This window comes from Myripristis murdjan, chromosome 1 (assembly GCF_902150065.1).
Source record: "Myripristis murdjan chromosome 1, fMyrMur1.1, whole genome shotgun sequence".
NCBI lineage: Eukaryota > Metazoa > Chordata > Actinopteri > Holocentriformes > Holocentridae > Myripristis > Myripristis murdjan.
In genome coordinates, this window is record NC_043980.1 from 24,376,586 (window position 1) to 24,401,474 (window position 24,889).

General features: G+C 41.2%; 2 protein-coding genes across 5 annotated transcripts in view; both read left to right on the forward strand.

Moving 5' to 3' along the window:
* The first annotated feature begins 1,552 nt into the window (after positions 1 to 1,552).
* Positions 1,553 to 20,876, forward strand: uso1 (USO1 vesicle transport factor). 4 transcript variants are annotated; one of them, XM_030064230.1, is made up of 27 exons: positions 1,553 to 1,816; positions 3,175 to 3,261; positions 3,984 to 4,048; positions 4,282 to 4,358; positions 4,673 to 4,684; positions 5,005 to 5,058; positions 5,856 to 5,956; positions 6,044 to 6,146; positions 6,432 to 6,487; positions 6,932 to 7,052; positions 7,201 to 7,379; positions 7,470 to 7,610; positions 7,757 to 7,845; positions 9,714 to 9,868; positions 10,604 to 10,809; positions 11,031 to 11,051; positions 13,680 to 13,790; positions 14,505 to 14,623; positions 14,830 to 15,011; positions 15,153 to 15,274; positions 15,901 to 16,039; positions 16,849 to 17,015; positions 17,178 to 17,243; positions 17,668 to 17,766; positions 17,854 to 17,958; positions 19,117 to 19,332; positions 19,887 to 20,876. In XM_030064230.1, exons 1-27 carry the CDS (start codon positions 1,751 to 1,753, stop codon positions 19,962 to 19,964), a joined length of 2,937 nt encoding a protein of 978 aa, XP_029920090.1. In that variant the 5' UTR covers positions 1,553 to 1,750; the 3' UTR covers positions 19,965 to 20,876. The 4 variants fall into 4 exon arrangements, with proteins under 4 accessions (XP_029920090.1, XP_029920098.1, XP_029920105.1 ...); XM_030064238.1 differs by lacking the exon at positions 11,031 to 11,051 and having other exon boundaries at positions 19,866 to 20,876; XM_030064245.1 differs by lacking the exon at positions 5,005 to 5,058.
* A 2,994-nt stretch (positions 20,877 to 23,870) lies between these two features.
* The window catches only part of coro2aa (coronin 2Aa), a 39,381-nt gene continuing 38,362 nt past the window's right edge, over positions 23,871 to 24,889 (forward strand). The window contains exon 1 of the mRNA XM_030053768.1: positions 23,871 to 24,184. Within this exon, the coding sequence (XP_029909628.1) occupies positions 24,170 to 24,184 (15 nt within the window). The 5' untranslated portion in view covers positions 23,871 to 24,169. The remainder of the gene's footprint in view (positions 24,185 to 24,889) is intronic.

Below are 24,889 nucleotides of genomic sequence, written 5' to 3' on the forward strand. Positions count from 1 at the left end.
AAGATACTGTCAAGACATGAATCCATGTCGTACCTTGTTTGCCATCCCTTGAAGATTCTTGTGGATGGTTCACTAGCTCTTGCCCTATAGGAACAGCTTCTAGAGGAAAGAGCCAGCACTGTTACTGTGACTTGTTGCGTCATTAGGTTTTTATTCTACAAGATTGCTAAATGATCTTTGCTGATAAGAAAGTCCCTTTTCTCTGCACATGACATCCTGAAGATGTCTTGTCGGAGATGTATGAAAATAGGCTTACCTGTACTCCATATGTGTAGACACAGAAGGCCAAGCAGAGCTGCTGTAGTGATCTGGGGTCCCATCGTCAGAGGAAAGTGTCCTGCAGATCTCTGTTGAGCCTTTTGACAGAAGTGGTGGATCTGTCTCACCAGCCCATATTCTTATTACTCATGGATTTGCAAATTCAGCTGTCTTCTTTGTGACTCAAGAGTTGTATCAACAGCTTGAAATTGCCCAATGTAATTATCATTCTTATGAAATGAAATCAGGTTTTATAGATTAATACAATAAATGGCTTTTCATCTTACCGCACTATCACCTGAATCACTTTAATTGCCAATTGCTAGAGATGTGCAGGATTCAGCTTGTGCTACTGTTTTTGTTTCTGTATAAGTGTGCTTGTGTGTGTGTGTGTGTGTGTGTGTGTGCGCGCGCGCGCGCGCGCGCTGAGGGGAGAGAAAAGAGAAGCCACACACGTAAAATAACCTGTCTATCACTGGAGAAAAAAAGTGAGAGCGCCATTCGAGCTGTCATTTATGTAAGATCGTGTGAAAAACTGAGACAGGAGGGACAGATGACCTGCTGAAGACACGCGCTGGGGCAACTGAGCTGATATCTTGGAATAGATTACCAATACTTTTTAAACTTTGTGTGATTGAATTATTGCAAATTGCTGTGTCACCTTAAATTGGTAATATCTGTTATTGTCATTGTTGCAATCTTTATGAAGTTGATCGCTACTTTAAATATCCTTTTCTGTTTTTATCTGAAATACATCATCACAATAAAGCTCATTAGAGAGGAAAGAGAGAGAGACATAAACCATACACCCATTTTGGAGCAGTCCTGTAGCAGATGGGGGTTGGGCTATATATCTATATATTATACATGTCATGAAATTACCTAGCTATGTGCAGTTTTATTATATTATATATTATATAACATATATAATATATAATATCAGTTTTTCACACGAGCCTAAAACTGCACATAGCTCATGAAATTACCCACTGTGGGGGAAATGCTTTAAAAAGTAAATGTGACAGGTTTTAAAGCGTGTTTGGTGTTAATATCACAGCTTATATGAACCGCATTTGGAAAATTAACATATTTCTAAATAACGCCCCCACTGAGTTAATTTTTCCTGCGCATAGGTTCACACACACACACACACACACACACACACACACACACACACACACACACACACACACACACACAGAGAGAGAGAGAGAGAGAGAGAGAAAGAGAGAGAGAGCGTAGCTTGCCCTTTAAATACGTGGACGCACTTGTCTGCTGATCAGCCACGTATCGCCACGTCTGCGCGCATGCGCAATGCCATCACACTTGTGAAGTTCCGGGGTCGGTGTAGGAGCTTGTATACAGTGTAAAAAAATCAACATTGCGTACCTTTTTTCACTCTTCACATTAATCACAAAACAACAAGGGACTTTGAAGGTTTCTTTAAGACAACAGACACTCTGATTAGCGCATCGATAGGACGTCTGTAAGGATGAACTTCTTCAGAGGAGTGATGGGTGGGCAGCCAGCCGGGCCACAGCCGTCCGGAGCCGAGACGGTAGGGCACTCTGCTAGCTCCCAGCTAACTTCAGCTAGCCTGCTAGCTAGCTCTCTACCTTCTACCTACGACGCAGCTATCAGCGACATGCCCAGAGCTGGGTTTTTACACGTTTACAGTTCAGGTTTGATCAGAAAACGCTCGGCTGGGCCCTGTCAGTGTGCAGCCCAGGCTAATGAGAGCAGTCACAGTCAGCCGCTCGGAGGCTGAAGGTAGCTAACGTAGCAAATCTGTCAGTCAGCTACGAGCTGCTGTCAGGCTCCAGTGGTTGTGACTAGTTTGTCGTTGTAGATGCGTATATAACGAGAGGAAGAGCACTGTAAAGTCCAGCGCTGTCGAAAATGTGACATTCCGAGACAGGAGGGGCTACCGGTGTGTCAGCTGTCAGTCCAGGCGTTAATATATAGCTCCATCCAGCAGGGCTGCTCTGTCTGTGCATGCCTGCTGATGGGATGCAGGAGCAGGAAGGTATGGCCACATAATTAGGCCGTGGCTGTTTGCCATTCTTCTGTCATTGACAGTTCAGGGAGGGGCTGGCTTTTCTGCTGACCCCTGCTTGCTTGACCAGTCCCCATTCTTGCCCTCCTTAACTCCCACTGATGGCACAAGGCATTCCTCAGGCAGCTGTGCATGTTTATGTTCAGGTTTTTCATTGATTTACAAGCAGCCTTCCCTCCCTGTCACTTCACAATAGCTGCTTTTTGAATGTTAACCCTCCTATTATTTGGGGGGTCAATTTGGCCCCATTCAATGTTTAGTATCTCCAAATACCTGACTAATATTATTATTTTTGCTTCATATTTTCTGACATTTTCTATCTTAAAGGATACAAGTGGGTAAACATTAAATAAACATGATGATATGTTATCGATTTTGTATGCTTCCATGTACAAAAGGCCTTTTTTTTTTTTTTTTTTTTTTAGCTGTAAATGTATCAGAAATATCAGCATTTTACGCAAATTTGTTGTAGTTGTTTTAGTTGACACTGAGGAACCATAACATGCCATTTATAATCGTCAAAAAAACTTTTCTCTGTCTTAGGGCCCTCACCAAATATAATCATGCGTGTAGTAGTGAGAGAACGAGTCCAGTACATTTGACATTAGGGAGGGAAAAACATGATTCCCACAAGAACTTAGATGTTTTATTTAAAGGGCTAGGTAGGTAGACACATAAAGTAGCTGAGACATAAATTTGGTAACATTTTGTATCATAATCCTTTTCTGGAGTTTTAAATTAGTGTGGTCAAATTGGCCCCAGTTAATAAAAAAAATTTTGTAAATTTTGAAGGTAACAGGCGGGTCGTTATGTGCAGCAGAAAAGTAAAAAGCTGAATTGTGATTCTTTGTCACTGACAGATCCAGAAGCTCTGTGACCGTGTGGCCTCCTCCACACTCCTGGAGGACCGCAGAGATGCTGTCCGTGCTCTCAAGTCCCTCTCCAAGGTAATACATCACACCAAATAACTTGAAAAAAAGGAGCGCTACAAATCTATGTGAAGGGCATGTAGTTAGGCACCACCTTAACCTTTTTTGACAGGAGTTTCTCTCACCAGACAAAGGATGGAGCAACATCGTCGTGCTCCTTTATTACATCCTTAAGTTTTACATTAACAGCTGGGAATTTTTTTGTGTTTCTTCCCCTCTTGTTAGCTTGTCATGTTGTCTTACAAGTAATATTAGCAGAAACTGTGAAGGTTTACTTATATAACTGTCATTATTCATCAAGCCTCATTAATGGGATGTAGTGTGTTGATGGAAGTGATACAGTCCACTATCGGCTCACCTCCCTGTTGCAGGACTGAGTTCCGGTCATGGACAGACTTGTTACTGGCTGCCCCATCAACCATGAGTAATGAGTTTATCAGGCATGAATAAGGGTTTTAGAAGGCATGGGGTTGCACACAAAACAACCATGGTCAGAAACACTAAAGACAGTCGTGGTTTTTCTCCATTTAATTACGGCAGACAGTTATGCAGACGTCTTTATCTCAATCAGGACCTCGAAGCTCGGCGTTGTTATTTGACTATTTGCACACTGCATGATTTTTTTTTAAAAAAAATGTAATTATTTATTTATCCATTTAGTTTGGGCGTCAGTAGAACATCAGTTCTCTGTTAAATGTAAGCTGCCTGACCACTGCCCAAAACTTTTTTTTTTTCTCCAGAAATATCGCATGGAAGTTGGTACACAGGCGATGGATCATTTGGTTCACATATTGCAGACTGACAGGTATGTAGAGTAAGCATTTGTGATTAGAGTCTGCTCTTTGTTTTGATGCTGATTTGCAAAGACTTTTCTGCTTATCATATCGCCTAATGGCTCTTGCAAAGTGATGTGGTGTGTTCTTCAACAGTGATCTATAGTGGTCGATTTTTATCAAAGTATTTGGTTTGACTTCAAACGCTTTAAACAGTGAAACTATCTTTTGTTGATATTGTGCTTTCCCCTCCCAATTTTCACAGGTCTGACTCTGAAATTCTTGGCTATGCTTTGGACACACTGTTTAATATCATCTGCAATGACGAGGAGGAAGAGCAAGGTATTTGGCCCCCTCAGAACTATAAGAAACAATTGATTTCATCCTGGAGTGTTCATTAGCTGCCCTCCATTTTTAACTGCATAGAAATCATATCTTTTAAAAGTCTTTTTTCTTGGTAAATCCCCTTGATTGTGTAGATACTGTAAATGATCTTGACTGACCAAGTCCTGTGTGCTCACATAGCATGTGTATTTGAATTTAATTCACGCCAGTTGGACGTCAGTCAACTTGGACACCCCTCTTCTTTATGCCGATAATGACTGCTATATAAAGGTTTTCGTCTCTCTCTTCTCTTCCATGTTTTAACTCTACAGATGAATCAGAAGGTAAAACTCTTGATTGTGCATGATGCCACCCCCTAACCACCAGCAGCACTTACAAATCATAGGTTCTTCTTGGTTGGATTGAGGAAAATGAGCATAACATTAGTCTTGTTTATACCTCCTTTGGTGCCCAGATAGAAAATACACAGATTGAAAAAAGCTGATGAATTTCAAGGCTGTGCCTCTGTTTTTGTGTTGTGATGGCATGTCTTAAGAATCATTCAACTGATTCTGCAAGCGACTCCACGCGTTTTCAGAGTGGTTGCAATGAATGCTAGCTTTGGGTGAGGCTTTACACTTCTTCTTCCCCCCTACCCTCGCAGACGCAGTAACCCCTATCCCTGTTGCAGGGAAGCATAAGACTGTTTGCACACCTGGTCAGTACTGAAGCCTAGCCATAGGCAGCACCTGTAGCAGACAACTAACTAGATGACTAACTTCACTAAAATGACTTGGCACTGGAAAAGTGATTTTAAATGTTTGGGTGGTAACTAGATTGCTTCACTAATGCCACCCATCCCCGAGCCTTCTTTCATTACTAAGTCATGACTAAATGTTCCTCTGGTTTTCTAACTTTTTTCTACCCTTTTATTGTTGCACTATTGTGGTGAAATAATGCAGTTTAAATGTTGAGTTTTCCTTATGGCTTCTGAAGTATTTTTTTCTTAGTTGGTAGGAAATACACCTGAATTTCACTGAAATTAAATCCTTTGTGTCAGTGCGAGTTTAGATGTATACTTGTCTTTTAGAGCTGCTGGTCAGCTCATTGCACTGAAGTGCTCAGCTCTTCCTACATTAAGTGTTTTGTTCTTTCCACATACAGTAGACTTCTCAGTACAGTAATCCTGCTGAGTTGTGTTTAGTTTTCCACTCAGTTTCCTCCACTCATCTGTGTTTAACCTGTCTCCTCCTCTCAGGCTTGTTCACAAGTGTCACCCTGAACATAGACAGATTTTATACACAGATTCACATATTCATTATTGAAAAACAGAATACCACCATATTGTGTCATACCTTGTTAAAAGGTTTTGACAGTCTTCAGATCTGATAATCATCACCATCAAACTCAGGCTGACTGCTGAACAAGCCAATTGGTTCATCAGCTAATCTGATGACTCTTGCTGTCGCATCTCTCACAGAAGTTTCTAATCTCATCTCTGAATTTCCTTCCCAGATGAGAATGCACAGAAGCAAGCCGATGACCTGGGCACCCAATTTACAGACAAGTTCATCCAGGACTCTGAAAATGTGACATTGCTGCTCACTCTGTTGGAGGTAGTCTACTGTTAGAGGTTTAATGGAACGCAGTTTGTTATGTTTTTCTACACAGTTGTCAGACGTGTGTGTATGTGTTTGTTTCAGGAGTTTGACTTCCATGTGCGGTGGCCTGGTGTGAAGTTGTTGACTGCTCTCCTGAAGAACCAGTGTGCCCAGGTCCAGGGGATCATTTTAGTCAGTCCTATGGGTGAGTTTTGCCGCCCAAGCTCAAGCTCAGCATCACAGCATCCACAAGAGATCAGACTAGCCTCATCATGTGTCAGGGTTTTACGCAGAACCTATTTATGTATAGTCGGTCCTTGAGCCTATAACTGTAGCCGTCTTTCTGTTCCTAAAAGCTGACCACTCACACAAAGCAGTGACCCAGTCAACAGGGCAGTAAGTTTTTAGCATTACTGCCTCGGCAGCAAAATGTTGTAAATGAAAGACAACTTGTAGTGTTTAAAAGTCTCTTCTGTTTCCCTCCCTGCAGGTGTTTCCAGGCTCATGGACTTATTGGCAGATTCTAGAGAAGTAATTCGCAATGATGTGAGTACTCTCCGTGCCATGTAAGCTGCCATCGTGTGCTGAACTAATCATAAAAGCTCGGCTTTACAAGAAGCTTTTGATAGTATTATTATGAAACAAGGTGTGGAATGTGTACTCATGTAAGAGAGGTGTTTCACAAAGGAGGATTAGCTAGTTTTTAGCATTACATTAGCCAGATAATGTAAAAAAAAAAATCATGTAATATCATCTAATTTTTTTTATGACTAGCTGTCATCAACAAGCATGACTGAATCAGTCATCCAACCAAAAAGTTTTATTTTGCAGATTCAAATCACAATCTCCAGGATATAGCATGATCTTCTTCATGGTTAAGTGGCTCAGTTTCTAAGCCCTCTTTGTGAAATATCTTTGTGAAAATGAAAACCTCATTTTCACAACCTGGAACATGCATGACCACCTTGTCTTTTTTCTTCTTTTGAACAGGGTTTGCTGTTGCTTCAGCAGCTGACCAAAGGCAATGCTGCCATTCAGAAAATTGTTGCATTTGAGAATGCATTTGAGCGTCTCCTAGATATCATCACAGAAGAGGGAAGCAGTGATGGAGGTACTATCTAAATCTGATTCATTCTGGTGCCTTAGTCATGTTTATGTACAGTAGATTCCTGTCTCACAAAATGATTTCTGAAATCAAAACTGTTGCATGATTGTTTAGCCATGTATGTACTGACATCCATCGTTTGTTCTGTGTGCAGGTATTGTGGTGGAGGACTGCCTACTGCTGCTGCTCAACCTGCTGAAGAACAACAGCTCCAACCAGAACTTCTTCAAGGAGGGCTCCTACGTCCAGAGAATGAAGCCCTGGTTTGAAGTTGGTGATGATAACTCTGGCTGGTCTGCACAGAAGGTCACCAACCTCCACCTCATGTTGCAGGTAACCCCGAGATTCTGATACCAAATCAATGGACTGAACATGGTATTGGGGCAAAATTAACCTTATACAATATTGCTTTGCAAATCCCAGTTGGTGCGAGTCATGGTGTCTCCAGTGAACTCTCCTGGAGCCACTGCCAGCTGTCAGAAGTCCATGTACCAGTGTGGCTTGCTGCAGCAGCTGTGCACCATCCTCATGGCCACTGGTGTGCCTGCTGACATCCTCACTGAGGTAATGATGTGTAGTGCCTAGAAAGTACTAATTAGTTCATCTAGAGAACAGAAGTTGCGTTCTCACCCAAACAATTGTAATCAGAGGACCTTGCTACTTTTTAGAGAAATTGCATTCAGATGGGTGATCTGTCTGCCTCCTTTCAGACTATCAACACTGTATCAGAGGTTATCCGAGGATCGCAAGTCAATCAGGACTACTTTGCTTCTGTCAATGCTCCTTCAAATCCACCAAGGTAAGACACTTTCAGCAATATGTACATGACAACAAAAATGTAAATAGATTCACACTATCCCTCCATCCGCTATTGAGCTGTCCTTAAAGCCATATGACAGTAGGAGAATTAATGAATGCAAAGAGAGTTGACTCTGCCTATATATTCCGTAATATATTCCATAACATAGTAGCTAGTTTCCTGAAATTGTTTACTTGGTTTCTCAACATGCATTGTGTTTAGTGTTCCTTAAATAATGCCAATATGATACCCCTGTTCTTCTTAAGAATATTGTTCTCTAGTTGTCTTAGCGCCTTCTAGTTGTGATTACAGGACGTATCCCTCCTCTGACCGACCTTGCACTCTTTTTTTTTTTTTTCCTTTTTTTTGGAATTGCACTTCTATGGCTGTTCAATATAAGATCAAGAATGTATATCAGGGAAGATTGAGTGTTTACTCAGTATTGTAATCTAGCTAATCTAGCACGACTAACCTAGCGATACATGCCTGTCTTTTGCCACATACCCAGTTGCAACAAATAAATGATTGTAGAAAATAGGTTTAAGTTTGTCTCCATTTTAAATAAACCTCCTGTGTAGAGTACAACCGGCAAACTTAAAGGATATCCAAAGTACTCCGATTCATTGAAAAAAAAAAAAAAATTAAAAATCATTTATTATTACATGACTAAGAACAATTTAAAAACTCGGCTGCTGGCCGTGTTTCAGCTCCAAGAGTCTTCACCAGTTCACTCAAATAATTGATTGTGTCAGACAAAGCATAGCAAAGTTTATGTAATTACCCAGGCATGCATTGTCCATTGAAAGAACGATAATAATGGTAATAGTAATGATGATAACGACACATCCTTCTGCTTCACCGGTTAAAAGAAAATAAAAAATAATTAATAGTGCATGTTAGTAATAAAAAGGCAAATGAAGCCAGTCAATTGAAAATATAAAATTTGCCAAAAAATTTTATAAATTTAAAAAAAAAATGCAAACAGAGTATATCATCAACAACAAACTACTTAAAAGCTTGACTAGTTTTTTTTTTTTTTTTCATTTGGACACAGACCTTATGAAGTGTATTTTCTGAGGCAGTTGCTCAGGTTCAAGGTTCAAGTGATTTGATAGTGAAGGCACTGTCACATCTTGCCACACATCGAGCCCAAAGCATCTAAAGGTTCTCCATGGCACACAAGGAGATAGAAGTTCAGAAGTATATACTGGACCCAGGCCAATTAATTCTTTAAAAGTACCAAAAATCAATATAAAAACGTATTGCAAGCCAGTGAAAAGTGGCTAACATTGGACTACGATAATCTTATCTTTTTATTTCTCTTACACCTTGCTGCAGCATTCTGCCCATGTTGCAGATAAGCGAGAGCTTTATGGTTGGGGGAAGGGGAGGAAGGAGAAATTATCTAGTTTGGAGACGTTTCTTAGCTGATAGAGACAAGACTGATTATCTGTTTGGATTTGTTTCTCACAATAATGAATTGTTATGTTATTATTTAGCTTAGTATGTGTAACATGCAGTGATCCTGTTTGTCAGTGTCAGTGATGGATCATCATTTCCCTCAGCGGTGTGTTTAGCCTCTTGTGAATTTTTTTTCTTCTCTGCAGGCACTTAAATAGGCATTGCTTTCTTGCTAACTGGCGAATTTGCTAGTCTTCAACAATACCTAGTCTTTTTGCACATTTTTTGTATTTGCACACAGTTTGTATTATCAGTCTGAAGCAGATAATCTTTGTGTTTGAATAATTTTTTTTTTAACAGTGTCACCTTCTTTGAACTGTGATCCAAACCTCTCTCCCTCTCCATCCATCTGACCTAAAGCCAGCTAAGGTCCTCTCTGATCCTGTTTCCTCATCTTCCCCCCACAGACCAGCCATAGTGGTGCTGCTCATGTCCATGGTCAATGAGAGACAACCATTTGTGCTTCGCTGTGCAGTTCTCTACTGTTTCCAGTGTTTCCTCTACAAGAATCAGAAAGGCCAGGGGGAGATTGTGGCCACACTGCTGCCCTCCACCATCGATGGTCAGTGACACCAAGGTCTTAATAAGCACTGTTATCAAATGTTGTTTAGCTGTGACATTTTCTTAATATGGGACATTACATGGTTTTCTCATACAAATAGTAAACAATGGTCAAAATAGTGGGAAAAGAAACATAGTTATACCTGGTATTTTTTACTCTGCCCCTGCTCAGTGATGTAAGGAGCGTTGTAAGCAGATATAGGCCAACTTCATCCATGCTTTAAAGATGATCATCCAAATTGTCAAAGTCAGTGGTCAGGTAACTAACTGATGTACTGCCATGGCCAGGGTGAGGAGATTTCCTTTGTTGGCACCAGGTAAAAACCTAGCTGCTGCTTGCTTTATCTGTAGGAGCCGTTTTATGATTTTTTGTGATTTGGTCTTATTGAATTAGGAGTCCTTTACTTCTAACTTCTCACAGATTTAGGGACTGATTTAAGCACTAAAATGCTTTATGAAATATTCTTATCCCAAAACCTAGCGGCCACCCATTATTTTTAAGTTTGACCCTAATTTGGCAAGTTAGAAGCTACTTTTAGCCTGAAGATGATGTGTGAATACCAGCCAGTAATTTGAATTCTTTTAAACTGCAAAGATATAGTTTTGATTAAAAAGTAGCTTCTCTGATCCAAGGTATCCTCAGACCTCACCTGGTACAACAGGATTTATTAGAATAAGTGGTGACACTCACAGACCACTTTCATTCCCTCTGATTGCATCTTGTTTTTTTGTCCAGCTAACTCCATCTCTGCGGGTCAGCTGCTGTGTGGGGGCCTGTTCTCGGCAGACTCCCTGTCCAACTGGTGTGCCGCTGTGGCCTTGGCGCACGCCCTGCAGGACAACCTCACCCAGAAGGAGCAGCTGTTGAGGGTGCAGCTCGCCACCAGCCTGGGCAAGCCTCCCGTCTCCCTGCTGCAGCAGTGCACCAACATCCTCTCACAGGTAGAATACAAGTCAAACTATGGAGCTAGAAGACGCGCTAAGAGCATACGTCAGCACTTCAAACTGTCACTACAGCATTGTATAAGAGAAAGACAATTTTTTTTTGGACAAATGTGTAGAGGTTAAACATAAAGAGCTAGAGTGGAGGCGCACTGCAGTTGGGGTGGTTGTGGATGTTTTGGAATTGATCAGAACAGTGTTACATTACTGTGGTTTTGCAGGGTGATAAGATCAACAGGCGGGTGAGTAACGGGCGTGCGCGTGTGTGTGTTTGTGTGTTTGGGAAGCACTTGTCTTAGGTCGTTTGGCTTGGCATCTATAGCAGTGGGCTCCTTGTTGTTCCGTGTGATGAGGGATCTGGTTCCCCTGTTACTGGTCACCCAACCTCCTCCAACCTCGCCCAACCCCTTGTGTTCATTTTAACCTTTCGCTATCACCCTGTTCTCCCACTCCTCCTCATCATGGTGGTCCATGGGTGCTCTCATCCACACAGTTTTGAAAACTCTTGATTAGTGCCAGTTACTTGAGGAACTGTGATGTTGGGAAGTGAACACCCAGTAAGCACAGAGAAAGGGACAGAGCAACGTTGTTGGTTTGTTTTATCTTTGCTTATCTTTTCCTAACACCTTGCTTTGAGCTGTGTCCTTTGACCCTTTGCTGTGATCAATAACGAGGCTTTACCTGACTGTTCTGGAGGGATTTACTGCAGCAACTTGTGGGCCTTCTCTTGTCATCCCCAGAGGGAAATGTTTTGAAAATGTACATGTTCACACAAACACACAGGTGCCAGAAGCTTTAAAGCAAATATTTCTTGGATCATTTTATTTTCACTGTGGTTGCAGGTGGTTTTCAGATGGCTTTTTAGTTAGCTTTTATCAGTTGTACTTTTTACTTTCCACAAATATTGCACCTAATCTGTGTTCCTGATATATTCATATATGTTGTTTTTAGAAACCATCACATTGTTCAAGCACCTTTGAATACTCACATGTTAAAGTTGTGTCTCAAAACTAAAACTGAAAATATTCTTCATAATTTATTTCTTTATTTATTGTTAATTTTGAGTGTAGAGGCAAGAATTCATATCCCTCAGATGGCTTTTATCTGTATGTTTCAGTGAGTAGAAATGTGCTTTGAACTCCAGTTTTAGTCTGTAGTTTTATCCACAATACACACACACACACACACACACACACGTACACACGCACTGAAACATATGAAACATCATATATAATTCAATTAATACTTGTGGTCAATTTTGTTTTGTTTTCTTCTCTGAAATGTTTGTTTTTGCATTACGTCACAATTGGAGACAAAATCTGAAAAGGTGACTTCATAAGTTTCTGTAGTATGCCATGCTGATAGGTTTTTATCCATGCCTTCACTGCTGCAATGAGCCATTCTTATTTCTTTTTATTTCCTTTGGCATCCTATTTTGCTACAGGAGAGAGGTCTGCTCTTCTTAAAGCATATTGTGCATTAGGTGCTAACACTAATGCACAAGCCTTCTAAAACCATAGTATAGTTTTTATTTATCTAAACTTTCAATAGCTGACATCCCAACTCCATGATGATCATCCTTTCTTCAACAGTTCATTGAAATTGTCCAAAATTACATAATTACATTATCGCTTGCTGCCATATAAATCTCTGTAACAATAAAAACAAAAACTAGGATGCAGTATGTTGTATTTACTAAACCTCTCACTTGCTCCTCAAAGTTGTTCTCGTGGAAATGCATGACTATTTTTATGCTACCTTTTTATTATTATTATAATTTAACTCTAAGTCACAAAAGTGACTTTTTTGCATGTGCAGTCAGCTGGAAACACAACAGTGTCTTAACTTTAGTTTTCCACTTGCTTTCATTCAAAGATAGTATCAGTCTCTTGCTGTTCAAAGGATTAAAATTGTGAACTACCAAAGGAAAAAAATGCTGGAATTTGCATAAGTTTCAATTTTTGTCATTTGATTTGCTAGTACCCCCAGGAGTATCATATCACTTTTGGTATCCCTGCTGGCTATCTGATGGCTGAGTGTCAACATAAGGTTTTCAGGCTCTGTCATATTGCAGGACTGCATGCCATGGGCAACCTAACCTTGTTTGAATTAATTTTTACTGTGTCCCAGTTGTGTTTGTATTAACCTTATTAACCACTAATGCTTTGATGTCATTGAGGCACTGCTGTTTAAACACATGGCATGGATGGATTTAGTCTGGAGGTGTGCAGTGTCATTTGCGATCTTTCTGTTTTTTCCCCCTCAGCAAGTTTGCATGGGGAAAAAAGTCATTGTCAAAAATGCTGCAACATGCCAACAAAATTGATGCCTCACTTTTTTGCCAAGTCATATTCAAGCATTATGTTTTTCTGCCATTTGTTCTGGTCTGTTTTTTTCTGATTTAATTGATTGCAAAGGCAGTAAATTTGTTGGCCTTTTTTCTTGCCTGGATTAAATCAAATAAGTCATACTGTGCAACTGCAAATTGAGCATTTCTCTTTAAACAAATTACTACATCTCTGAACAACACTATTGGCAATAAATGGTCTTTGCAAGAAAAGACCTATCTCATCTGAGATCAGAGAGTGTGACCGGGATTAGCAGTTATTATTAATTTGATTTAATCTGAATGTCCGTGTTCAGTATTTGTTTATATACAGGTTATGATCACTTGGGATCTAGGACTATACCTCCCACAGGGAACATCTGGTTCTCCATGGTCTACAGTCCTACATCTCTGTTTTTTCAATCAGGCTCTTAAATGCCTCATTTTTAGAGGACGTAAGATCTGTATCACCATTTTCACTGTCATTCCCACTCTGTAGGAAAGCATGCTGATGTGTGTCTGTTGGCTTTTGTTTGCTCAACAGGGCAGTAAAGTGCAGACCAGGGTGGGTCTCCTGATGCTGCTATGCACATGGATCAGCAACTGTCCCATTGCTGTCACACACTTTCTACACAATCAGGAGAATGTACCATTCGTATCCTTCAACCAGCTGACAAGCTGTCACTCCACTTCATTATGTTAATGTCTCTATCCAGACATGTGGTTTTGCTGCCACAGTCTATGACCTCAGTTGGTGTTGCACAATATTCACAATTCTGCTGTCAGACTTGGAAGATGTGTTACCAAAAAAAGTTAACTTTTCAGAAATTCTGGTAATTTTTCTATTCAGATTGACCTACAGTATGTGCATTTTAAAATTCTACACTGGACTTTTAAATAGGTTTCAGTGGCCTTGGATAAGGAATTCCACTTTTTCAATGCCGATATCAAGTATGAAACTTTTAGCATTGACTGAAACCAGGTACCGATTTGATGCATTACTTTTACCAAACAGTGTAGACTTGAACCATTCCTTTGGTGTCATCAGACAAAATAATTTATAAAAACATCTGTCTTTTTCCCACCATACACAGTCATACACAGTAGATATACATCTTATCTAGATGTTATCTATATCTTTATGGTAAATGCTGCTGCAACTGGAAACAGCTTCCTGTCTCGAGTGCACCCTGATGTGCAAAACCTCCGAAGACTTGCAGTCTTCACACGTACTTAGATACTTTGCCACTTCCCGGAAATATGCAGCTCAGTGGCCACTCTGCTAAGTACAAAGACTGACCAAGACCAAGCGAAACAGCTCTGAGGCTCTGAAGCGCTGAATTAATCCTTAATCTAGTGACACCTACAGCTGACAGGTCAGATCTCAGAGAACCTGGGTGAAGATGAACGGCTAGTGCAGGGCCTGTGTGCGCTGCTCCTCGGCATCTGCATCTACTACAATGACAACTCACTGGAGAACTACACCAAGTAAGACACCTGTGCCCTTCACTCAGCCCACAAACCTTGAAATAAAGCAGTTTGTAGGAATCATCTTAGCCTCATAGCTTTCATGGTTACTTTTATGCATGTAGTTGTGAAGGTACACAGCCAAGATCCTCCTTGTTCAAACTGTCAATTTTGTGAAATTGTCACCAAACCACAGCCTGTTGACCTCCTTTCTCCCCACTTTTCAGAGAGAAACTCAAGCAGCTGATTGAGAAACGCATTGGGAAGGAGAACTTTGTGGAGAAGCTGGGCTTTATCACCAAACACGAGCTGTACTCGCGTGCCGCCCAGAAACCGCAGCCTGTCTTCCCCTCTCCAGAGCAAATGCTTTTTGACCATGAGTTCACCAAGCTGGTCAAAGAACTGGAAGGTCAGTCAACCACTTTGCCTGATAGCCAGTAATGGCTTTTTTGATCTTAATACCATCATGGGATTATGTTGTTTGGACAGCAGCATTGCTGAATTGTTTTTTTTTTTTTTTTTAAATGATGTCATCCTGTCCTCTACACAGGTGTGATAACTAAAGCAGTCCACAAATCCAGTGAGGAGGAGAAGAAGGAGGAGGAGGTGAAGAAGACTTTGGAGCAGCACGACAGCATTGTGACTCAGTACAAAGAGCTGATCCGAGAACAGGTAAACAGCCTTCAGACAAACTTGCTACACTGGCCAAGAACCAAGTACCAGTGCTGTTTTCATCCTCCAGCAGGGTTTTCATATTCATTTACATACATAAAACAAAGAAATACATTCTCTTTAGAGGAGAAAAAGCATTCTTGGGGATTCCCCTGTTCACAATTCGAGGTCGAAGACAGGGGAGGGGACGATTTGTGTTCCGTCCGTCCACCTTTCATGCCCGATTTCAGAGGCTCTGCTGGCCTGTTTTGGACAAAACTTTGGAGGAGTGATGGATTTTGACACTGTGGGCTTGCATTTTGAATATACACCTGATTGGACCACCATAGCACCACCACCAGGCCAACAGGACCCTAAGCTGCATGCTCAATACCTCAGACGCTGCTCAGTCAAATTTGAGGAACCTTTGGGCAGTAATGTGTTTTCACATTAATATCCAATATTCTCAAAATGAAACCAAATGGATTGCCACCACAGCACCACCAACAGGCCAAAAACTCCCCAAGTTTCAAGCAGCAATGTCTCAGACACCAAACATTACACATAGCCCAAAAGAAGCAATTACTTGCACCATTCGTGAGGGACGTTGTGGTCACGTGTGTATTCTCTGTTCTCTGTTCTACCAGGACGCTCAGATCCAGGAGCTGAAAGAGCAGGTAGCGTCCATGACGTCTCAGAACGAACAGTTGCAGACCAGTATCACCCAGCAGCTGTCCCAGATCCAGCAGCACAAAGACCAGTACAACATCCTCAAGCTGAAATTAGGTGGGTTCACATTGCTTTTCATGGCTGTGCTGTGCTAAGCATTTAAATAACAAGTAAAGAATAAAGAATGGGAATACAAAAAGATATTTATCAGAAGAGGAGATTGATTTCTTTTGTGGTAGATACAAAAAGGCAATTTTGAGGAGACACTTAAGCAATGTGAGTTTATTGCTGGCACGTTTACATGCATTTTTACAATATGGACACAATCAAATATCACAATATGTTTGACTAAATACCTTGATATCAGTCTTGTGACCATAGTGTAGGGATGACTGTTGGTGCATTTGTGAGATATTTGTGCACAAAACAATCATTAATAATGTGGATATGGTGACCAGGCAGGTAGAGGCAAATAACAGAACAGATATATCAATATAATAAGTTCAGAAAATAGCAGTCATTTACTTTAATGCTTCCTTTAAAACCAGGAAAAGACAACACTTATGTCATGTCATGGGATTTGGATTAAAAAAATCCTAGACTAGTTTTATGTATGTAGTCTTAAATCACAATATCAATATATGCTCCAGCCTGATGGACACAATACTCATACATGAAAATGTCATGTAAATACTGAAATCCAAACAGACTAGGCCCAGCTATATATCAAAATTATCCCGTTTTTATTCACATGAACAGCATTGTGCACATGTAAGCACATGACACCTACTGGAAGATCACATTTCCAATTAAATCTGACAATATGGGGCACCGAAGTAGCTCACTTGGTAGAGCGTGTACCACATATCAACGCTGAGTCCTTACCGCAGCGATTCCTTTCTGTGTGTGACTGCATTATGTTCCAGGTAAGGATAGCCAGAGTCAAGCTAACAGCCAAGGTGACTCCTCCCAAGTCAACGGCCTTCAGACAGAGGAGATCACACAGCTTCGAGACGAGGTGGAGGAGCTCCGCAAGCAAAACGCACTCCTCCAGACACAGCTCAGTGACAAAGACACACTCGTCAACACACTGGTCAGTATACATTTGTATAGAGAACAGGTGCATGCTTCTGTTTTTGATGGTTGTGTTTTAGTTAGAATCTATTCTACTTGGATCTTTCTCACAGCAAAATGAGATTGCAGAAGATCTCTAATGAAGTGTGTCTTCTCTTCACTAATGCATGTTGTTTTGTAGAGATCAGAGGCAGCACAGACAGCAGAGGGTTCAGCAGGAGGGCCAGACAACACAGAACTACTCAAGGTGTGGGACTGATCATTATACACTCTACTCTAAACCCCTGTCCTTGGTGCATGATTTGCATAATTTGTGAAAAGTCATAGAATTTAAAAAAACAAACAAACAAAAAAAAACAAAACTGTTCCTGACAGGGAAAGTCAGGGAATTTCTTAAATTCAATCATGAAGTGTTGGCAGCAATAATAAACTTTGCTAAAACCTCTGAATGTGATGTGAAAATTCTCTTGTTATGTTTGTATAGATTATTGTAATCATGCAAAGTCAAGTCAAAATGTAACATTTGACATACAGTAAGGGCCCTGTGTCATGAATAATGTAGTAGTGAAAAGCTAATGAGCGAGAAACTGACATGGTCTTTATTTTCAAATAATGGGTGTATTTTTCTGTATTTTGTTAGAGTTGGTGCTGAATTGTTGTTTTTCTGGCAGGAGCTGGAGGCACTGAGGAGTCAGGTGCAGTCCCAGATGACAGAGATCCACACGCTGCAGACAGAGAGACAAGAGCTGCTCAAGAGAGCTGAGGCTGGGGTGAATACTGTCCAAATATGATAACGTAGCATAAAAATAGCATCATGCACATTGAACACTTAAATGAATGCCTTTCCTTTCTCCCAGCCCCTGGATTCAGTTCCCAGCAGCGAGAGCTCGACAGACACAGCCCCGACAGCAGAGCTAGAAAGCAGGCTTGCAGCACAGACTTCTGAAACAGAGAGACTCAAGGTCTGTACCCTTTCTGTTTGTTAACATCTCCGTGTGGCAGCGCTCTGTGCCTCACCCAGATTTCCTTGTATAATTCATACAACACTGGTGGTCTCTGCCCTCTTTGAAATTGTTAAATTATTTATCAGATGTCAGGGCTTCCTTTTCTGGGTTCTCATCTGAAGCCTTTAGGAAGGCTAGAGGAAGAGAACCTCTGGATGTTTGGTGTTAAAAGCCCATTCTGTGCTCTCTGTACAGCAAACCTATAGCTCCACCTGTCTCTAAAGCTCTCTCTGTTTTTGTTTCATATATTTTGCAATAACTCAGGGGAGGAGTGAAGAGTGAGTGCATGCGAGTTGAGGACCTTGGAAAACACCCAAACTGCTCATATATGCCAGCTAGTTTTGTCTAACAAGGGTTGTTGACAGCCGTAGTTCACGTTACATTTTTCCATCTACAATTAAAAATCAATCATACTACAGTTAATAAATCCAAGACAGACCTACAATCTTTAGATTAAACTTGGAGACATTACAGTAGGTTTTGGGAGAGGGGGACAGGAGTGGAGGGGAAAGGACCTCACAGTAAGCCATCAACCAAAACAGTTGTGTTGTAATTTTTTGCTCAGTCACAAGAGACATGCTCTCAACCGTGACGATGGATTGGGGCTTTGATATCAAAGAGAGTTCAGGCTTCTTACAGTACTCTGTCTTCTTTTTATCCTTCAGTTCAACATCATGTCACGTCTTGCACTTAAAAAGTTATTAACAACATGGCACCAAATTATGTGGTGTGTGTTATCAAATCATATCAGTGTGAGGCATTACTACAGTACAAGTACAGTTGGTAAGAAGTCATACAGTTTGTAAACAGTTTGAATTATCAATGTCAAGTGTATATCAAATACATTTGTAGTATAAAAGTAAAGAAATGGGCACTCAAAAAATACCTCATGATAGTTAGACCTTAGGCTGTTATGTAATGTTTTAATAATGTGTATGACAGCCTGTTTAAAAGTACTTTGTGTGATCTGTTTTTATATCAAGGAACATAGTGAGAACATTTCCATGACACTGTTGTGTTATCCTTGACCAAATAATCTGTAAAATGTAATCTTGCTTTAATTGTCACTTAATGTGAAATCCTTCTCCTCCCCTCTGCTCCTAACCCCCGGACCAGGAGGAGGTCAGGAGCCTTTCGGAGAGCCGGGCGGGGCTAGAGCAGCAGCTGGCCTCAGCCACCAGCACGGTGGCCATCCTGCAGACAGAGAAGGGAAAGCTGCAGACGGAGGTGCAAGAGTCAAAGAAGGAGCAGGACGACCTGCTGATGCTGCTGGCAGACCAGGACCAGAAGATCCACAGCCTGAAACAGAGACTGAAGGACCTGGGAGAGACGGTAGTCCAACTATCACCTTTGACCCTAAAAGAGAAACATTTTACCCCGGAGTTTCAGTACCAACCATCATGTTATCAGCACTGAGCGTAGTTACTGCTTTGAAACTCAGAGGTTGCATAGACCTAGGGGATATTGTGGAGCGACTAAATGACCTTGAAATACATGGATAGAATAACATTTTTGAAAATACTACACCCATACCATATAATTTGCCATTTGGGTTGTCTTTGCTGAATTATCAACTGCAGCACAGTCAATAGGAATTTTTACATTTTTACATCAGTGCATTTTTTTTAATGCAGCACACCTGTTTAAATTACAGATTGGTTTAGTAGTCATTCAGACCAGTGGCCTCCCTGTATGTGGTTCTGTTTGTGGTTTAAGGCCAGATTTACTAAAGCCTACAATGTGTGCAAAAACTTGTTAGTTTTGTGTTAGTTTTAGTGGTGGTGGTTTTAGTGCCCGGCCCTTACAGATGCATGCTTCGTGTCTTAATCACCTAGCTGTGCTCTGTCTCTGTTTGCCCTAGTTAGACTGTGCCCCTTTCCTTACAGGTTGAAGATGAAGACGACCTCGATGCCAGGGACCAAACAGATGATGACGAGGAGGAGGATGAAGACAACGAGGATTAGATCAGAACACTGAAGGGGCAGAGATGGAAATATGGCTGACAAAAGGCAAAAAGACATTGTTAGGCGGACCTTGTCCTGACACACTAGAGAAACTGAAGGATAGGACTAATATTGAAGACGTTTCTCTTGCCAGCTGCCATGCTATCTTTATTTTTCTTTGCACCCCCATCCCCCACCCCCATCCACATCACATGTACATTTTAATTGTTTGTACATTTTATTCCAATATGGGTGTTATTCCAAGCATTCAATTTTCAGTGACAACTAAAAGAAATGACAGTGCATTCATCTCTGCTACTTTTGCCACCAGCCTAGAAGACGCTCATGGATTTTATCATCCTTGTTAACTGTAGTGTTGTTGTCATATAGTTAGCGATTCAATAAGGTTACTTTAATTTTAACACATTATGTAGCCATCTTCAAAAGCAGTCAGAAAATTAAGAGAGAGAGGACTTAAAATGTAGCAAATTAATTTGGGTCCCAAAACCCCCCAAAGCAGATTTGATATTGTATTGGAAAGCCCATCAAGCCAGCCTTTTCCCATAATGCTCTGCTGCGCTTAGCAAACATATGGTGACCCTCGATCCTCTCATGCACACCCGGGTTTCAAAATGTCACTTTGGCCACAATTCAGTGCCCCGAATTTGCAAAAATCTCCCTTGACACCCAGTCAGTTTGAACAAGTTCAGTGTGTTTCAGTATTTCAACACTCAAAGTTGTTTCATTTCACTTCAATGTCACAACATACTGCTCTACAATATGCTGCAAAACACTGACAGAAAAGATGTAAAAACAAAAAAAGCTATTTTTGCAACTTTTTGTCCAGTACTGGCATTCAGCTTCTGTATGATAACGTGTAACTTATCAATTTATGAGCCACATTGAAATGAATAAAGAATCTATTGATCTGTACACCTATACATTTCTTTTCCACGGGACTATTGATCTCTGAATGCATTTTGAATAATTATCAAACAATATACAACAATGACTATACAATGATAACACGACTCAGTGACCAGCCAATAATGCACACTTCTTGCTATGTGGTTTGCTTTGCCAGACACATGGGAAATGTAGTTTTGTCATTAAACTGCATTGTGAGTAGGTTATTATAATGACCTAGGTTCACCTTTGCTGCTTTGAAGATGATGAATTTAATCAAGGCCCCTCTTGTGGCTGCCCAACACTTAATGAAAATAAAAAAATCTGCCAGATTTTCTGTTTCATTACAATTAAAGCATAATGATTGCGTGATAAACCATCATGTTTGGCAGGTCAGTGTAATTTTTGTTGGCATAATTGCTGAACTGAGCAAAACTGAGCTGGATGATACAAAAGTTCTGGTGGATTAACAGCAATCACTGTGCATTTTTTATAAAATACCCTCTCATAAAACTTGTTTTGAATTACATACATGTGGAGACGGCATGAGCAAGCCCACAAATATGTTTATGAAGATAATCACCCTATTTACTCTCACATGGGAGAACTTTCAAGCCAGCCGACGTGTCCAAGCAGTTCAAGTATTTGACCGCTGAGCCGCTGGAATGGGAAGAGCGATAAGGAGGTTCACACCTGGCTCTGGTGAACCACACATGAAAGCACTGGAAGCAGCGTGAGGACTTCTCGTGCAGAAAACATCGTCTGTGCCATGTTTCCACAGAGCCCTGCCCAGCTGCCAAGCCACACGGCCTTGGCTTTCCACTCCCATCAGCCAGCTCTCTGAGGGCAGACACACACACACACACACCAACTCCCCGGCTCCAAACATGTCTGTACATTCACAAGACAGTTTTATAATCTCTGCTGTATGGCTGTTTAAAAGGGTTGATGTCTGATAGGAGCAAATGTGCCATATCTAGTGGGTTTAGTTAATTTCACAAACACAGCAATCGTTCTGACCATAACCATAACATGAAGAGCCGTTCTGTATTGTCTGTGTGGGAAACAGCAGCTGCATGCTCTCTTATTGCTACAATCAGAGAAAAAGTGGCCTAATATACATGCACTTTTTGCATTGTGTGTTTTCTTTCATAAAGGGCAACAAAGTTTGGTGCTGTACTCGGCCAGTAAATAGCATGGCACAGGCTTATTTCACTGTTCTGTGGAGATGAAGCCTATTTCTCTGTTTTCCATTAACTTCATCAAGGAAGACTGATTGAAGGAGAATTTGTTTCATCTAAACTACAATCAAGAATGAAAAAAACAAAAAACAAAAAAACACTCCAGGCTTTGTTTTTTCCTTTTCTTCTTAGGAAAAGGCATCATATTGATGATACTGTTAAATAATTATGAACACATTGTAACATTTACTACAGAAATACAGAATTCCTTAGCACATAAAGAAACTATAGAAACTTAATGGTTCATGTGGCATCAAAATAACAGCCTGCTATTGTTCTGTTTGTTTGTTTTGTTTGTTTGTTTTGCACTACTACACTACTATACTACACAGGGCAATGGGGAGACAAAGCAAGGTTTCTTATTTTACAGAAACCATGCTTTTTATGTGAAGCTGACAACAGCATAAATACTAAACTATTTGGTCACAGGAATATAAAGATTACTGTTCTCATTGCTTACTGATGATAATATAATCCTCTTTTATGCAGTCCAAACGATAAAGTCTAATAACACACCATATTAAATTAAGCAAAATGTCGTCTTATGTAAAAACTGATAGATATAACAAACGCATTTTGCCAGCTCTACAAGACTCAGCACTGCCTTGTTTGCAAGTCAGTGTTTCATATCGCAGCGCTTACTGTATAATCTCCTCGCTAAGTGGATTGTCTATGAGTGTCGGTGGGCGGTGTTTGCAAAGTACGAGGCAGAGTGATGTGCAGTTTAATATGCAAAGTGTCATCTCCTTGATGTCATGTGTCCACCAAGCTGGCCCCGCCTTTCATGAATCATCTTGTAATATCTGAGTTTCAACACTAGGGGGCGACAAACCCTGTCTAATTGGGTTGTGCACTTGAACTAATGTGGGCTACTCGACAGTACTGGCTGGTAAAGGCTACTGATGAGGAACGCACAACGAATTTTATCAAAACAGCTGCAAAAACATTTGTCTACCATAGTTTAAAAGAGAATTATTTCCCTCGAGTTTGCCTTGGCATTGGGCGATTTCAGAGTTAGAGAAGTGTTATTTCCAATAGTTTGATGTGGATTACACATCACATTTTGAAATACAAACACTTCCTCATCCTGCAGCACTACTTCTGCAAAACACTACTACTGCTACTACCACACCTTATAGCAATAATAACAATATCACAAATTATGGATGACAGTGTGCAGGCTGTCAAAATAAACTTGTGCCCTCAAGGTTGAAAGACCACAGAGGTGTGCGTCGGTGCGTCGGTCTGGATTAGGAGCATCACAGATTATTTGTTTTGTAGAGACAGTGCAGCACATGTGACTGTCAACAGCCTACATGACCTGAAGTAAACATGCACAGTGATTCAGCCGGGCAGTGTGATGCACCAGGGTCCCAGTGTCACACCTTGTCGTCAGAGGGCCTTGAATCATCTGCACACACGGAGAATGACCTATTTTTGATTGAAATCTTTCCCACACTTCACCCGTATTTAATTGTGACCTTCATGGACTAGGCTAGAGGATGATCATCCAGCCTGCTGATCGCCTGATTGAACCTCCAGCAGGCACTTAACACACACAGTTTCTCTTACTGTACTTCTATGATTTTTTTTTTTTTTAACCTTATAGTGTCCTTTAAAGACTTGTGCTGTGGTGTTTGCACAGCATCTCGGCCCTCTAAACAAAACCAAACACAAATTCATCCTTGTTGAGGACACACCTCGCCCCTCCCTCCTCCTCTTCCTCCTCCTCCTCCTCCTCCCGGTGGCTCGTCGCATCTCTCCTCCTCATCCTCCACCCTCCTCTGCTCCTTGCTTCTCCGCTTTTTCTCTCCATGATTCCGGTGTACAGCAGGGACATGCTCTGCCTGTGAGGGAGCTCACACAGTTGTTTGTGTGTGAGCCTATGTGAGTGTGTGTGTTTGCGTGTGTGTGTGTTTTGGACTCTCAAGGTCAGGCCGGGCATCATGACTTGTAAATGACCATCACACAAAAACTGGTATTATAGAGCGACCCGCCCGGTCTGCACAAACACCGCTGTAGTTGACTGAGATCTCTTCAGGGAAAACTGTTGCCACCTGCCGACGCATCTCTCATTGTATGACCGTCTTAAAGGTAAGTTCACTACAGGGTGCACAATCTGCAGAGGTCCTGTCTGCTGTCGCGTGTTCACTGCACTAGAAATAGCCTTTATTGCCGTGTGCACGCTGCTGTGCTGCCGGAGTCGGAAGCTCACAGCCAGTCACCGGCTGCTTTTGCACTTGCAGCATGGCTCTGATCACCACCACTGCCATGCGGTTTCAATGCTTCCAACGGGGAAAAGCGCCTAGGTGCAAATGCATAATATTGAAGTGAACTCCAAATTTCATGTGCATCTGATGGTGTTAATTAGACCATGTTTGCCAGCAAGTAGATTGATATGGGAGGTTTTTTTTCTCCGATGGCTGCTCATACTGTAAATCATGTCATATACCAGATTGCCACTCTTAACCGTGTCAAGGACTTCCAGGGAGATAACGCTTTAGGCCCTGGACCTCCCTCTCGTGTTGTTTTTGTCTGATGGTTCACTTCTGAAAATTTCGTAGGCTGATTTGTTGCAGAACTTGGCAACTTGTGTGCACTGGACACTGACCAAACTTCAGATGCTTGAAGTAACTGTGAAACTGAACTTTGTTTATTTTGTTGGGACACCCCCTGAGACAATCTCATGCACCCTCCAGAGGTCCCAGGACCCCACTTTGGAAACAGCTGCTTCAGTATCTTTATAGATGCAGTATGTTCCACCAGTCAGACATGTAGCTGTAGGACAAATGTAATTTA